We start from the raw sequence: 16755 nt of genomic DNA on the forward strand, positions 1-16755 counted from the left end.
TCTAGTTTCTGATTTTTCGTTATTTATATTTTGAGGTTAGTTCAATGCAGTTGCATCCAATTTTCAATTCCCATTATTTATTTTTTGAGATCAGTTCATTGCAGTTGCATCCAGTTTCTGATTGATCGTTAATTATTCTTTTCGGTTAGTTCAATACATTTGCATCAAATTCCCAATTTTCTATTAATTGTTCTTTGAGGTCAGTTTAATGCATTTGCATCCAGTTTCTGATTTCCTGTTAATTATTATGTGAGATTAGTTTAATGTATTTGCATCAAGTTTTTGATTTCTCGTGTTTATTATTTGATAAAGTTGCATTTGCATTTAGTTTCCGATTTCCCGTTAATTATTGTTTGAGGTTAGTTCAATGAGTTTGCATCCAGTTTCCGATTTCCCGTTAATTATTTCTTGAGGTTTTGCATCCAGTATATTTTTTGAGATTAGTTCAATGCAGTTGCATCCGGTTTTCGATTTCCCGTTAATTATTTTTTAAGATTAGTTCCACGCATTTGCATTATGTTCCCAATTTATAATTAATTTTTCTTTGAGGTTAGTTCAATACAGTTGCATCCAGTTTTCGATTTCCCGTTAATTTAATCTTTGAGGTTTAGCTCAATGCATTTGCATCCAGTTTATGATTTTCCGACAATTATTTTTTGATGTTAGTTTGATGTATTTGTATCCAAGTTTTGATTTTCTGTTAATTATTCTTTGAGATTAGTTTAATGCAGTTGTATCCATATTTTGATTTTCTATTAATTACTTTTTAAGATTAGTTTAATGCTTGCATTTGCATCCAGTTTTCGATTTCCCGTTAAATATTATTTGAGGTTAGTTCGATGCATTTGCATCCAGTTTTTCGTTCCCCATTAATTGTTTTTTGTCATTAGTTTCATTCAATATTATATATATTCTAAAATATTTATCATTATTGCTTTGCCGTTATTTTTTTTTTCATTTTCTATTATATATTTTGTATAATTGTTTTTAACTATGTTTTGAAGCCATGTTAAGGATATATTCAAATAAGTCGGTGTTTTATCATAGATACTAAAATTGTATGATTTGTAATAGGAAATTAGTTTATACAAATCACCTATTTTTAGCATTTTTTTATTTGATCAAATATATAAGAATTGGAACACTAAAAGTGTTTGATTCGTATTTCTACAAATCACCTATTTTTTTTAGTAATTTTTTTTTATTTGATCAAATATATAAGAATTGAAAATACACTTAAACTCTCAAAATATAAGAATTAGAAATACACTCAAACTCTCCAAAGAGTTCCATGTACGTGGGAGACTATTAGAAAATATTATCTTTCATATTAGAGTGCCACATAAGATAGAAAAAAAAGCTAACTCTCATTTTAGAGTGCCACATAGGAGAGAGAAAATCCTTCTTTAAAGGTCTCTGCTTTAGTATATAGATAGTAGATTAGAATACTTTTTAGTGCGAAATTTAGAAAACTGTGTTTTGTTGAATGCCTCTCAATTTACACAGTCGCATGGCTCTTTAGCATGAACCTCGTCCTAAACCTTCTGGGCTTCTGGCTCTTATCTTGTACAGTTATACTTGACCACTTGATCCCAAACAACCACTGGGCTTATTGGGCTCGTTATTTAGGTGGCCTTCAAATAGTTCCACATATGTGGGCAGATACACAAGATCGTTAATGCCTAGCCCATACAGACAAAAATTATACATAGTCAATTTCACTACTACCCAAAGTTGCAAAATGTTCAATCCTTTGAAGGAACGAGAAATTGAATTTAATGCAGACACATTAAGGGGGAAACTTGAAAGTGGGTGGGAGATCTAAACTCTGAAGAGGTGAACACAAAATGTGTTTAAAAACGGAATACTTGGTTAGGAAGCAAAGCCATCAACATACTTTAGTCCTATTGAAGCAAACATCCTTCTACAAGAAACAAAAGGATTTAGTTTCTTTTATCAACAGTGAAGAAAGCTAGTATTTCTAGTGCAGAGCAAATTACAGGCGCAAAACAAGAAGAAAATAGAAAAAATTTGAACGGGTTCTTATTAGATGACCTGTAGGGACCACAAGTACAGGAAAATGAGGTGCTGTTGCAACATGTTTTTTTTGACAAGGAAGTGCTGCAAACTTGCAAGTTGCAACTATCCCTACGTCATTTATGTTAGTACCAAAATCTAACCTCCTTCTCCAAGTGAGCTTTCGTCAGTTCAGATTTGTTTTAAGTGGCACCATATATTTTAATGTAAGTACAAATTTAATAGTGTTTAGAGAATCATGAATAACGTATTATTTCACATAATATGAAGAATGTAAATAATGAATAAATTAAATGTTGTACCTTGATCCATTAGCAAAAAATAATATATAGAATCCGATAATGAATACCAAATCTTCCAAACCTTTATAAGTTTTAATGTGTTGATTGTTGTAGTAGAGAAATATGGAGTTTCTCTACTCTTATATAAAGGATGGAGAGAGGACAGTGGTTTCAAAGTCCTTTAGCCTTCCACCTTCTCATAATTGGTAGAGTAAGTCATTTAATTTTTTTCTCTTAATTAGCCAATGCAATTAAGACATGAGTAATATGATATTTACTTAAGGAGCAACCTACACATCAATTTAGAAATCGAAACTCTATAAAATTTTAGCTTGTTGACCATTTTATGGAGGATATGATATAGTGGTCTTTGGACTATTATATCATATCTTACATTCTCCCACTTGGTATATATGACAAAACTATATATTGATTTTATTTTATAAAACGTTTTGTAAAACAACTCGTGTGGGTTAACAATATATAGAACAACATAATTGCGATCGCGTTTTGAAAATATATCCAATACATGTCTTTACATAATTTGGTTATCATAATATCAATATCAAACAAATTACTAATGTGTGTCATGGTGGTATTATGTCAAATATGTACGTGTGCGACATCTTTCCTTCCTTATACCACATCACTAGCAACTTGCTTACTATGATCCATAAGTGGGAAGTTAGGCAAAAAATTTATTGCCTATTAGTGTCCAATAATAATATTTTGTTTCATTCATAATAAGTACGTACTCCCACTAATGAAACAGAAATGATAGAAACATGATAATTGAGCTATTTAGGTATTTGATGAAATAAACATAAAATATCAATCCAATTAACCATCATAACGTCATGGGTTATATCAAATACTCTTATTGTCGACATTTCATAATTGTTCATGTTTGATAGAAACCGAATGGTTAATGGATCAATTATCATAAGTTGGTGTTATTATCATCAGAATACACTCGATGTTTCTACAATCCATAAGTGTTCTCCAAATCCAATCTTGCACCTAAATCTTGGGTATAACTCTCGGAGAAGATAGAGTGCAACATAAGTTTTATCAACTTGGCAATAATTATGTAAACAACTAATCCAAGCTCTAAGATAATATGCACAATATATATCATATATTGTGGCCTCAAAGCAAACCATAAACTCAGCAGTAGCAAGATAATCTGTTTGATCTGAGTTTAAACATTCAATCATAGGAATATGTGATAAATCATCATAAATGTGAGCAGATAGTCACCTATTCATATAAAGTACGTTAGTAGTTGAACAATTCAATATAGGTAATCTATAAGGAAGTTTACTAAGATATATATGTTTTATGAGACAACTCCATAATTTGCCTTTTCAATATTCCTAGGCTATGTTTGATAACCCTATTTGCGGTGACAAATAATGGCAAATGCAAAAAACTCATATTTGCCACTGTTTGATACATTTTTAACCCGGTGGCAAATTTTCCAAAGATTTGCCACACTCTTTGATTTACCACTATTTTCGTGACAAACTTTACATTGGGGGGAGCTGAGTAAATTTTGCCACGCCAAAATAACACCTGAATTTGCCACCGAAAAAAAGAAATTTGCCACACCAAAAGAAAAAAACCTGATAACATCTCTCGAACCCAACTTCTTCAAAAGCCAACCAGTGAGTTGCGATTTTCTCAAGGAAGAAATCACTTCCTCTCCTTAATAGGTTCGTCCCTCTCCTTCATCCCTCCTCCTCTCTATTGAATTCTATTTACTTTAATTGTTGTAGATCTTGGCTTGTTTGTATTTACTGGTGGTGGTGGAACACAGGAATAGTGGCGGGTTTAGGTCTTTCTGATTTATTACCTGTTCTTGTTGCATTTCTGTTTTGGGTGTTCTTCTGGGTATCTTGGTTTTCTGTTTTCATTACTTTCATAGTGTATTACTGATGTTGGGGTGTGGTATTGCTCTTGAAGCTGTCGACATTGTTTCTTTCATTATATTCTGCAGCTATGGCTTGGCTGTATGGTTTGGTTCCCTCATGATAATTCGAAAAGGTTATACCGGTGGGGATGTGATAATTGTTCTGATGGCTATTGTGACCTCCTCCATCACTCCATGTAAGTATTAAAATATGCTCTGCACCAAAATATTCGGAGAAGTAGAATTAAATGTTGCACAAGACAACAAATAAAGAAAAGAAACCTACAGACACTTTTTGGTCTTGCCTATAATTGTGAAAATTCACATTAAGACCCTTAGTCATTTTGCATGATTCTGGAAGTTCATCAAGATTTAACAAGTTGATCAATTAACAAAATAGCAAAGTTTTGACCTCATACTTCAAAAGATAATAGGACAAATTTACAGATCATTGGCGTGATTTAAAGTTGTTTTTCTTTCAGGTCTCTAGGCGAGGTATCTCCATGCATGAAGGCATTTGCAGCCGGAAAGGCCGCAGCATACAGTATGTTTGAGACAATGAACATAAAGCCAGATATAGATTCATCTGACACTGGTGGGCGAAAGTTGGATGATATTTGTGGAGATATAAGAGATGTTTATTTCAGATATCCAACTAGACCACATGAGCAAATACTGGCTGGACTTTCCTTGGCCATACCCAGTGGCATGACTGTAGCCTTGGTTGGAGAGAGTGGAAGTGATCAGTCTAATAGAAAGATTTTATGATCCGCAATTTGGTAAAGTTTTTATAGATGGAGTAAATCTTAAAGAGCTCCTGCTAAGATGGGTCAGAGAGAAAATTGGACTTGTCAGCCAGGAACCTGTACTATTTGCTTCTAGCATCAGAGATAATGTATCATATGGCAAAGAGAATGCAACAATGGAAGAAATTAGGGCTGCCAAGTTGCCCCAGGTTCTAATTTTCACTACTATTACTTTAATATTGTAGCATACTGATTGAACCTATTATCGCTCGTTGAATTTAGTTGTATTTCAAAAGTAAGTCCGAGCATAATTATAATGTACCCGGGTCATCATAGAATCACATGAAGATCTTAGATCCTTTGTTCATTCATTAGATATTTTTAAATTATAGGGAAATCGTCAACTAACAATACAAATTATCACCGTGTCTGAAGGGACTTGAAACAATGGTTGTTGACTTTGGAACTCAGCTTTCAGGGGGTTAGAAACAACGAGTTGCCATAGCTAGAGCAATTCTTCGTAACCCAAGAATTTTACTCCTAGATGAAGCAACAAGCGCGCTCGATGCCGAGTCAGAATGGAGTGTGCAAGAGGCATTGGACAGGTTCATGACTGGTAGGACCACAATTATTGTTGCCCATCAATTGGGCACAGTAAGGAACTCTGATATGATTGCTGTCATTCACGATGGCAAGGTTGTTGAAAAAGGTTTGATCCTCTTGCATCTGTAATAACATTTATGTGCAGAGATATTTTTCAATGTTTACACAAATTTGTAGCACTGCCATACACTTACAGCTCCGTACATATAGAGGTTAGTGTCTTTACCCCACCCTGGAGTATATCATGATCCATTTTAAGCATGTCCAATATCATGATCAAATTTTCGTGTTGAATAATTTGAAATTTAAAAAGTACAATTTAACACTTAAGTCTCATTTCTTGTATAACTGAAATTTCATTTCTCGTGTCGAAGAAAAGGAGCTTGTATATTAGTTAATTTCTTATTCCAAAAGTTGACTCCGCTTAACTATTTTGCTTTTCAATTCTGATTTTAATTCAATATTTTTCTGTAGATGAAGTATGAGGAAGCCAGTGGAGTTGCTAATGATGCTGTAAGAAATATAAGAACTGTATTTTCTTTCTGTGCCCAAGAGAATGTGATAGCCCTATACAGAAACAAATGTCAAGCCCCAAAGAAAGCAGGGATAAAGCTAGGACTGATTACTAGGGTTGGCTTTGGGCTCTCTTTTTTCTTCTTATTTTCTTCCTATGCAATCAGTTTCTATGTTGGGGCCCAGCTTGTCCGGGATGGAATCATTTTAGTGTTTGCTATATGAAAGCATAAACCAGTTTTACTTCTGTTGAAGATGGGAACTTCAAATTTACATAATATAGGTATATTTGGCTGAAAAAGATCATCGAGCTTGATTTGTTCAGAATATCATCTATTACTTTTGTGTAGACAATGCTGATGCAATTTATTGTTTGGTGGCTTTAATGGTAGCTATTGTGATCTTTATCACAACCATTTTGTTATTACGCTTGTCATTTATAATTGTAAGCAGTATGTGAATTATGAAAGGCCTACTGATTTATGGAGTCTTCTACAGTTCTACTAGACACCCCGAAGTTCCCCAAATCCTTTTTAACATAACTTTTTTTGCTTACTGCCCATAAAATTTGAGAAATATGCATTATGGATTATAATATGCTTCGTATGCTCGTACCCAGCTCAGTGCAGAGCAGTAGTGGAAAAAAATAATATCTATATATATATTTTTTGGCTTTCGTAATCATGTTGGAGACATGCAGTATGCGTATACCTTTGATTTAAAGTGTTGAAACTATTCCATTACATGAACATATCACTTAGGATTTGGAAGCTTCAAAAGGAGATTCACCTAGGACTTTGACTTTAAACGTTTTATCAAATCCAAAACCTACAGTAAACTTGTGTCTTGCATATGACGGTAGTAGCTAAGAGATTAACATCGTGTCTTTCAATGGAACTATATTTAATAAAATAAATTTACAAATAAGAGTAGTTATAATTTTTAAATCTTAAATATTTTAAAAGCACAAAAAATGAAATATTTGCCGCGGCAAATTTGGACAATCAAGCAGCAGTAAATGGTTGCAAATAAGGACAAATGATATTTACTACAATATCATCAAACAGTGGCAAATTAAATTTGTCATAAGTTATTTGCAAGTGTCACATAGCAAATTTGCTAGTGGCAAATAGCGACAAAAGTTGCATTTGCCACAGCTCTTATCAAACACAGTCTTAATTTTGTTTAACAAACCAAAATCACAGTTGCTTAGCGTAGAAGTCATAAACATACAAGACTGAAATTATAAACTAACTCCCACTGACCTTCAAATATATACATTGCTAAATAGTGTTTTACATGCAACTGAAGGAATTAATGATATCGTTAAACTTAAGCTATCATTGTGAGAATTTTGTTTAAGTTCATACTATGACTCTTACGTTTGCAATACTTACATAAAGTTTCATGAAGGAATGAGGTTTTACATATATTTGGTGTAACTCAAAATTAAAATGAGCCACCTAGCCATGATGATTCTATATAGAGTCATTTTAGGATACAAATAGAGACTCATAAAATAATCAACACCTTTCTTTAAGATGAAATCTTTAGAACAAGTCCATCATTATTTCTCTCAAAATTGCATGTACTGTCAAGCTTAGTTTTGAAGCTAGACTCAACAAACTTTCTTGTATCCTTGAGGCAATTCGAGAAGATCCTAGACTTCATTATGTTCCGTAGATTTCAACTTTGCTTTATAGTGTTAATCCATTTAGTAGAATCAATACATAATATGGCTTGTTAAATGAAACCAAGTCCTCATAGTCCATTTCCTTAGACTCTTGTAGATATATCACAACTTATTCGGAATTGATTGCAAACCTCTTTTCTATTTGAGATTTTGTAATGCAATTCCTTGTGGTTATTCTACTATCTGTTCATTGGTGACATTTTTATTATGGAGTGTATGTGATCAGTCAGTTGGTGTTCATTATTGTCAAACTAATCAACAACATAAGGAACAACAACTTTCTTAGAAGTGAATGGTATAGGGACAAGCACCCAAACTTCTATATTTACCACGTTTTTGAATTACATTACAATATCTTTATGGTATGTCACTCCCACTGATTTCACCAATCTTAGAGAATCTAACATTATTGGTCTCAAATATTCTTGTACCATAGTTAGATAAGTAAATACTATTCGGATTTTCTAAGGTAACTTGTTAATAAGCAACCAATAACTTGATTGAAAATCCAATTTTCTTTCATAGAGAACATAAAACTCTAACTTTGCTAAGTATCCTTAACTTGCAGGTGCCTTAATATGTTTCTATAAAAAGAGTTCTTTGGAACTGTTTTTATAGAAACTTTATATATACATAGCGGCTTTTAGAGTTTCAATCCACAACAATATGGGTATAAATGATTTACTTAACATTCTCCTAACTATGTCTATAAAGTACATTCACGCCTTCCTAGAAACTTTACAAATACGCTAGGACATGGAGTTTAGTTTTAGTAACATTCATCACTTCGATTAGCCATGACAACTTCCCATTTATGTTTTGGAATCTAATGCAATTGTTCTTATTTAACCCTTATGTTGTTCTAGTTATTAAAATATGTTTTGTACTGTTCTATTTTTTTTTATGATCGAACCATAACAGACCCGAACCAGTGAACCAGATTGAACCCAAAACCGGTTTACATACCATATAACTTGTTTTTGGCCATATATAATTCATTTTAAGTCCGTTTTTAACGCATAAATAGCCGTTACGTAGGTTTTTACGAATCCCATATTATAGAAAGGCTTAAAACATGTTTTGAATTTGTTTAGGAACAATCTCAGGTATATGAATGCATACTCTATTTAACGAAGAATACATGATGAAATTCATTCGATCATTTTCCGCTACATATCACGTTTTAATTATATGGGCATATTTATGATATTAATGTTGTTACTCATTATAATATTATTGATGTCAATTAAGAACATAGTATACACAATTTACCGTTTTGGTAGCTGCCAAAGTGGCGTAAAACCTTAAGAATTTGTGAATGTCATATTATTGTTGATGACAAACTTAAATTCATTTTAGATATTTGAAGTTTTTTTTTGTTTTTGTTTTTTTTTTTTTTTTTTTTTTTAAAGTTATCGGATATATCTATATGAATTTTTAAGGTTTGTCAAGTTGAGCTGAGCTTGCATGCATTACTTGTTCGTTGTGTTCAATAGCATGCATACGATAAGATGATTATTTAGATTATGTTACCAATAACGTTGTTTATTAATTCCCACTTCAATGATGGTTGCATAGTGAAAATAATTTGAACTCGTTATTAATTCGTACATTATGATCGTACGTTTGTTTGTTATTCCGCCCCATATTTAAATTTCACTACGATTATGATTTTTTTTTTATCAATGTCATTCCATGATTTGGTACTCACAAATTAACTTTGGAGCTGCCAAAGTGGCCTAATAGTATGATATTGTGAATACTTTATTGTATTATTGCTATTGACATTGAATTGCTGCTATTTATGGTAAGAAATAGCGAACCAATGGGATTATCATGGTGATTGTTATCATTTCACGAGTTGATATTTGCGAATATTATCATTTGGTAGTCACCAAAGTGACCATAATATCAAGAAGTTGTAAGTATCGATCGTATTATCGTTAATGATATTATTTTGCAATTTTCTAATCACGAGGAATGTTTTATTGCCCAAAGGTCGATAATCATTTCATTGGTTAGGAAATTGAGATAGGGTAATCCGTTTGTATTTGTAATTGGAACTAAACTGGATACCCAAAGGTAACAGACTTATCCAATTTTGATATATAATATTATTTAACCTTACTATAATAATATTAATATGTGAGTGAACGCTTTGTGTATTACATTATTAGCCCAAAGACAATGTTGTAATGATACTACTTTGTTCATCATCTTCCTCAATGAAACCCAAAACAAAACAATACTATAAAAGAGTGTGACAAAACCGTTCATTAAAGAAACACTGGATTCCGATTGAAAGTTTATGAGTTTAATAAACCCTTGATAGTTAAAAGCCATCAAAATTAATCTTGTAACTCTAATGGATCTCGACAAATAAAACGGCATGATATCAGCACTATCCATCGGTAACTAGTCGGAATCCGGAGAAGAATAATAGAATATCATAATGTGAAAGCCTTTCTAGTACATGCTCAAAAGAAGCTTTCTAAAATCTCACCTTAATTAAAAGGAAATCAATTGACGCCAATAGATAGAAATGAATTCAGATCTGTCATAAATCATGTTCTTTAGCAATCAATAAACGTACTGACGGGGATTTTTTTATTTTTTTTAGGCTGACTTTTTATTTAGTGGCTATAAGCACTTGAGCAGAACATCCAAACTAATTAAGTTTCTAACAAAAGCTCGTTACATATGATACGACGATATTAGATTCCCACACATGCGTAACAACCATGAATTAGTATATCAAATTCTTTCGCCGGTATAGAATCAACAAAACTTGGTCACCCAATCATGCTACGGCTATCATGCTATAGCTATATGGCTTCATTATACAATTATAATCATATGTTTTAACGGAAAATAAACGTAATTCAAAACCTTGCGCTCCGATACCAAATGTAAGCACAAATTTAATAATGTTTAGAGAATCATGAATCACGTATTATTTCACATAATATGAAGAATGTAAATAATGAATCAATGAAATGTTGTACCTTGATCCATAGCAAAAAATAATGTATAGAATCCGATAATGAATACCAAATCACCATTTCTCTTCCAAACCTTTATAAGCTTTAATGTGTTAATTGTTGTACGTAGTAGAGAAATATGGGGTTTCTCCACTCTTGTATAAAGTGTAGGAGATTTTTCGAGTATCCCCTGATCTTCCTTTGTGCTTTGTGATATGAAAGCCTTTACTTAGTAGAGAAGGGATGAGATGATTGTGAGTTCAGGGTTGAACCGTTTGGCGGCTGCCTATATATCTCCTTGTTTGTTTTGGAGAATCAAACCCTATCTTGCATAGTTCCTAAGAGCAAAATCCCTATGGCTTATATAGGAAGAGCTTTGAGAGTCCTAGGGAGCTTTGGCGGCTGTCTCCACCGCTTGTGAGTTCCCTTCCATCTTTGGACTCTATCTTCATATTAGGAATTTCATCTTTACGGAAGTCTGAATCTAGACCATATCTTGTGAGAGGTAAGTTTCCTTGCTGATCATAATGTCTCATCATTTATGGGAAGATTATATCTAAAAGGTACCTCTTCAAGATATGCCATCACGATTTCTTCCTTATCATCAAAGATCACCCTCATCAGTTTCCCTCAGTTCAGGAACTGTCCATGTCAGTTCCTAACGACTTGGAGAACTATTGTATTTAGGAGCGGTCAGTCACATGCCTGGCACATGTCCACTAAACACTCATGCGAAGCACGAGTTCACTTATCCACAGAACTGATCCGATAGTTCTCATCTCATTCTGGACATCTATAGTCTTTGGTTATTTCCCATGCACGTGTCATCTATCTAATGACGGGAAATCCCCCTTACAGATGCCCCCTCTTGTGCCTTATAATACGTGGGCACTTGAAGTGACACTGCTTTTACTGCGAGAATCTTTTTTCTAAATAGTTGCTGGAACTGCTTACGTAATCAACTAATTAAGACTCTGAAAAGACAGCTCTAACAGACACGCCGTTTCCCTAAAAAGGTAATGATGGAAGTTCCATCCCGAAAAGAAACAATGCTTGGGCTAATCGTAACCGTCCATCTCATCTATATATAAAGGATCTGGTGAGAGAACCTTCATTATCTCTTCCGCTACTTTTTCCCTGCATACTGAAACCTTTGATTTCCCATTAGGGTTTAAGCAAAGCTCCAAACTTTCTTTCTTTTCCGATCATGAATCCCAATTGGTCACTTATAAACTTCAGGGATCTCTCCACCCTTGAACTGATCCAGGAAAAATTTCACATCCCTGAAGATATTGGCCTGGAGTGAGGGAGGTTATTTGACGAGTTGGCCTACAAAGAAGTGGCGCTCATCACCATTGGTCAGCTTAGGGCCGGACTTACTCTTTCCCTCCACCCATTGCTAAGAGAGTGTCTGATTCACTTCAATCTTGCTCTTGGTCAGGCAGCACCCCTGTTCTACAGAACTGTCATGTATTATGCCCTTCTTGCCAAGAGACATGGATTAGTTCTGAATCGTTGGGTGTTCGGTTACTTTTATGAGGTCCAGCATATTCGAGACCAATCGTACTACTACCTTATGACCAGAGACAAGAACTCTCCGATTGTCTTTTTCGAGGGGAAGCAGAGTGACGAAGGCTGGGTTGGTCACCACCTTCGTGTGTTGGGTGATACCTGGGACGTTCGTCCTTCTGATTTTTGATGGTGAGCCTGTGGGAATTCCTGTTCCCAGAAAACACACTCATGCTCCAACCAGTAAGTCTCTTTTCCTATGAATTTTGCAATCACTATAAGAGTCTTTCGCCTGAGTTTCTTTTTTGTTTTTCCTTAGATGACTCTTCACCCCTGCAATCAATTGACTGCAACTGACGTTGCTACGGTGGAGTTCATCAAGAAGGTCCCCAAGGAACAAAGGATGCCTTGGGTGAAAGTTCCTGATCCCACCCGTCTTTTTGAATATTTCAACATGTCTGCTGAAGAATTGCTGCAACTTGTCCCCGACTTTTCCCCTTTTGGGCTGGGCACACAATACTCCCTCCTCCTGTAGATCAGGATACTAGACTTCTTTCTCCTCCAGTTCAGGATGACTCCTCTTTGATTACTAGACGAAGAGGAAACTGCAAGGAGAAGTTCCGTGGCCGTCTCTAGTGATGCTGCAACATCGGGTTCAATTTAGAAGCCTACTGTCAGTGATGATTGTGTGATCACTGGCTGGAGGGGCCCTGAACTGCCTTATGAATTGCTGGTGGCCAGCAATTTTAAAAGAAAAGTCGTGCGTCCAACCATTCTAGATTGAAGAGATATGATACTATTTCTACTTCTGATGTTGCCCCATCTAGTAAGAAAATGAAATTTCGTACTCTCATCGTAAATGAAGAAACACTTTTCAAGGTCCTTGCTAGTATTCCCCCACCTGTTAAGTCTTGTAAGAATGTAGCTGTACCCCTATCAGTTCTAGATCCTCCTGCAGATTCTGAACAAACTAGTGACAATGTCCCTTTGACTGTTGACCCTACCCTCCCTGATAATTGTAAGGGGAAGGGTATTGCTGAAACAACTGCTGTAACTATCGCTCTCCCTCCTCCTCAATTCGGTGATAGGAGGAGGGAGAGTGATGACATCCCCTTCTCTCCTCGATCTCTAGATTCCCTTGAAAGGGAGATGATCATAGAGATGAGGCGTTGGGGATGAACTGATGAACTTCCTATTACAAACAAGCATTCTGTAAATGATGTTGATATCGTGCTTAGAGTTTTGGAAACAACGTGACTTCCTGTTGACAAAGCTGAAGCGAATATGGTTGGGAGCCTGGATCTCTCTTTCTCTCGATCTGCTGTTCATCTAGTCAAGGTAAGACTTTATTCTCTGTTCAATGTTCTGTTTCTCTCATTGTGTTACTTACATATTCTATATTATTTTCCATTTAGTAAATAACTTTCTGGCCATGAAAGAACCAATTTTTGCGGCCTCTACCAGTACATCTACTGACTACATGGTTACTGGTGAGCTGGTCTAGGAGAAATAGGCTGCTAAGAAAAGAGCTGAGGAGCTGCAGATCCAGGTTAACCAGCTATTGGCAAAAGAGAATAAATCTGATACTGGCATCAAGAATATGAGAGACACCATCTCCAATCTCCGAAACTCATTGGAAAAGGCTAAGAAAGGAGCTGCTGATGCTGCTTCTTGGAAAGTAAAGTTTTTGGAACTATGCTCCCACTTCACCACCTTGCAAGCAAAGCATGACCAAGTCTAAGGGGAACTTCACCGTAGGAATACCGAAATGAGAACCCTTGTCCAAGCCATTGCCCATGCAAATGATGTCATATCAGGCTATGAGAGGGCTCTAAAAGAGAAGCGTCTTCACTCTGATAAGAAGGTTGGTGACCTCTTGGTGGAGACCTCCGAGTTTTATTCCTAAGTGGTGAAGGAGGTGAAGAAGAGGTCAGCTAAAAGTGCCATTTGTTTTGCTTTGAGAGTGATTGATGTTTCTGAAGGGTCTTTCAATGCGACCAGACAAGTTAAGTTCGTGGAGGCTATTAAGGCTATTGGGTATGTTTCTCAGTTAGATGACCGGGGGCGGGTAACCAACCCTTTCATCCTATTTCCTAGTCTAGACACTAGTATCTCTACCATTTAGAATGAACTTATGCCTGATGCCTTCTCATCTTCTAAAGAAGACACCGATAATGACATGCCTCCAGTTTAGCTTCCTTTTTTGTTAGTGCCATCTTCAGGTGAGTGTTCTATTCAACCTTCAACCGTTCTAGCTAATCCAGCCCCACAGTCTATTCTTGAGAGTGAACCAAGAGTTCTTGACGATGGTGCAGTGGAAACACTGATGGTGAACCAAAGTTTGATTTTACCCCTACTCAATAGGCTAAGTAAAGACTTAGCTCTTCAGTTTATGATTTGGAAAACAATTATTCTTAAACAATTATTCTATGGGTTTGTAATATTGAGCTATGTAGCTCACATATAATTTATTTTACTAAGCTTTGCAGCTCTTCTATTTTATGCATACATGCATTACTGTGCATACTCTACCCCTGTTGCCCCTAAAGTTCATTTGGAACAACAATAGGTGACCCTAGTAGGCTGAACAGATTAAAACGAGGCATAACCAGAATCTGATCAGGATATCATGGAAGCTATTTCAAGTTATCTGTAACTGAAAGTTCAATCGCAATAGAGGCATATGCCTTTGCGAAAGTAACTTGGTGCCATAAGCACAACACTGTGTTTAATAACGATAAGTCCTATTTATTTAAAAAATAAATAGGGTATTGCCAGAAATAAATAGGGTATCGCCAGAACAGCAGTGGAGGAGTCTTCCTCAACGCCATCATGCCGACATAGTTCCAGGCTAATGATTGCGTGCTAGGATCTGGATCCAACCCAGATCTTCCTAGCAAACCCTATGTTTGATGTTTTGAGAGCTCCAAGAACTGGCATACAGTTCAGGTTTGCAAGAACACTATCTCTCGTTCTAAGTCAAACTGGTATACAATTTATTGAACAGTTAGTGTGGTCATATTCCCTAAAGGCTTAACCCATCGAGGATAATCGCAGTTTGAAAGAACTAGCATACAATTCCAGCTACATGGGGATGAGGAAGGAATTGACATATAGTTCAACTTCCCCATGTTCAGTATCACTGGTTCTAAAGCAAATTGGTATACAATATTCTTGAACAGATAGTGAGAAAATAATTCCCTAAAGGCTTAGTCCATTGTGGATAACTAATAAAGAACGTGCAAGGAATACATTTGATTGCCAGGTGAAGAACTTTATTGATGACAAAGTATGCATAACAAAGCATGAAATAACAATTTACTGATAGTACTTGCGAAGGTGCTGTGCATTCCATGGTTTGACAAGAACGTCACCTTTAACAGTGCGTAGGTAGTAAAAACCAGTTCGACCAACCTTGTCAATGATGTATGGTCCTTCCCAGTTGGGTCCAAGTTTGTCGTTGGGCTCTGGGATCTCGCGCAGAACCAGATTGCCAGATTTAAAAGATCGAATCCGGACTCTCTTGTCGTATGATCTTTTCAGAATCTACTAGTTGGTAGCTAAGCGCAGTGCGACACCCTCTCGTTTTTCATCTAGGAGGTCCATCTCTCTGCATAATAATTCCTCGTTGTCCAGGGTATGCACAACGTCGGACTTCAGAGTAGGAGCTACCAGTTCGGGAGGTATGACGGCTTCAGTTACGTTCCGTAAGTCAGAGAAAATGGGGACTCACCAGTCGATCGTCTGGGCATAGTTCGGTATGCCCATAGGACCTTAGGTAGTTCCTCGACCCATAAACCTTTTGTGTCATCTAACTTACGATTCATGTTATCCAAGATAACCCTGTTAAAGGCTCTAGCCTGGCCATTGCCTTGTGGATACCTAAGAGTTGAAAACAGATGGGTAATGCGAAACTCCTGACAGAGTTTAGCGACAAACCTCCAGCAAACTGTTGCCCATTATCTGAGATGATAACTTTGGGTATGCCAAACCTGCAGACAATGTTGTTTCAAATGAACTTTCTGACGTCTTGTTCTCGAATGAAGACAAGGGGAACTGCTTTTATCCATTTGGTGAAGTAATCCATTGCGACTAGCAAGAATCTGACATTGCCAGGAGCGGGTGGTAGAGGTCCTACAATGTCAGTTCCCCACTGTGCAAATGGCCATGGGCTGGCTAATGGGTGCAGTTCTGTTGCTGGAGCATATATAAGCGGAGCAAATTGTTGACACTTCTCGCATTTACGGGCAAAAACCTGTGTATCCTTTTGCATATAAGGCCAAAAGTATCCTTACCTCGAAATCTTGAAAGCTAGTGTTCTGCCCCCAGCGTGGTTGCCACAAACTCTTTTATGAACCTTTTGCATAACCTGTTCAGCGGGGTTTGGGGAGAGACATCTGAGATGAGGTCCTAGAAATGACTTATTGTACAGATCATCTTCAATGAGGGTGAACCTTTGTATCTTAGCAAGCAGACGCCT

The 16755-nt window shown here is 36.0% G+C and overlaps 1 protein-coding gene across 5 annotated transcripts; it reads left to right on the top strand.

The window, feature by feature from the left end:
* Window positions 1-3864: 3864 nt before the first annotated feature.
* LOC147510497 (ABC transporter B family member 3-like) lies at window positions 3865-6602 on the top strand. 5 transcript variants are annotated; one of them, XR_015218873.1, is made up of 5 exons: window positions 3865-4033; window positions 4318-4427; window positions 4721-5185; window positions 5412-5685; window positions 6054-6602. XR_015218873.1 is itself a non-coding variant. In XM_086602452.1 (4 exons), the coding sequence occupies exons 1-2, from the start codon at window positions 4256-4258 to the stop codon at window positions 4996-4998; spliced, it is 450 nt and encodes a 149-aa protein (XP_086458578.1). In that variant the 5' UTR covers window positions 4040-4255; the 3' UTR covers window positions 4999-5185; window positions 5412-5685; window positions 6054-6602. The 5 variants fall into 5 exon arrangements, 1 of the variants encoding a protein (XP_086458578.1); XR_015218871.1 differs by having other exon boundaries at window positions 3874-4033; window positions 4713-5185; XR_015218872.1 differs by having other exon boundaries at window positions 3875-4033; window positions 4284-4427; window positions 4713-5185.
* Window positions 6603-16755: the final 10153 nt, after the last annotated feature.

Source organism: Coptis chinensis, chromosome 3 (assembly GCF_015680905.1).
Source record: "Coptis chinensis isolate HL-2020 chromosome 3, ASM1568090v1, whole genome shotgun sequence".
Classification (NCBI taxonomy): domain Eukaryota; kingdom Viridiplantae; phylum Streptophyta; class Magnoliopsida; order Ranunculales; family Ranunculaceae; genus Coptis; species Coptis chinensis.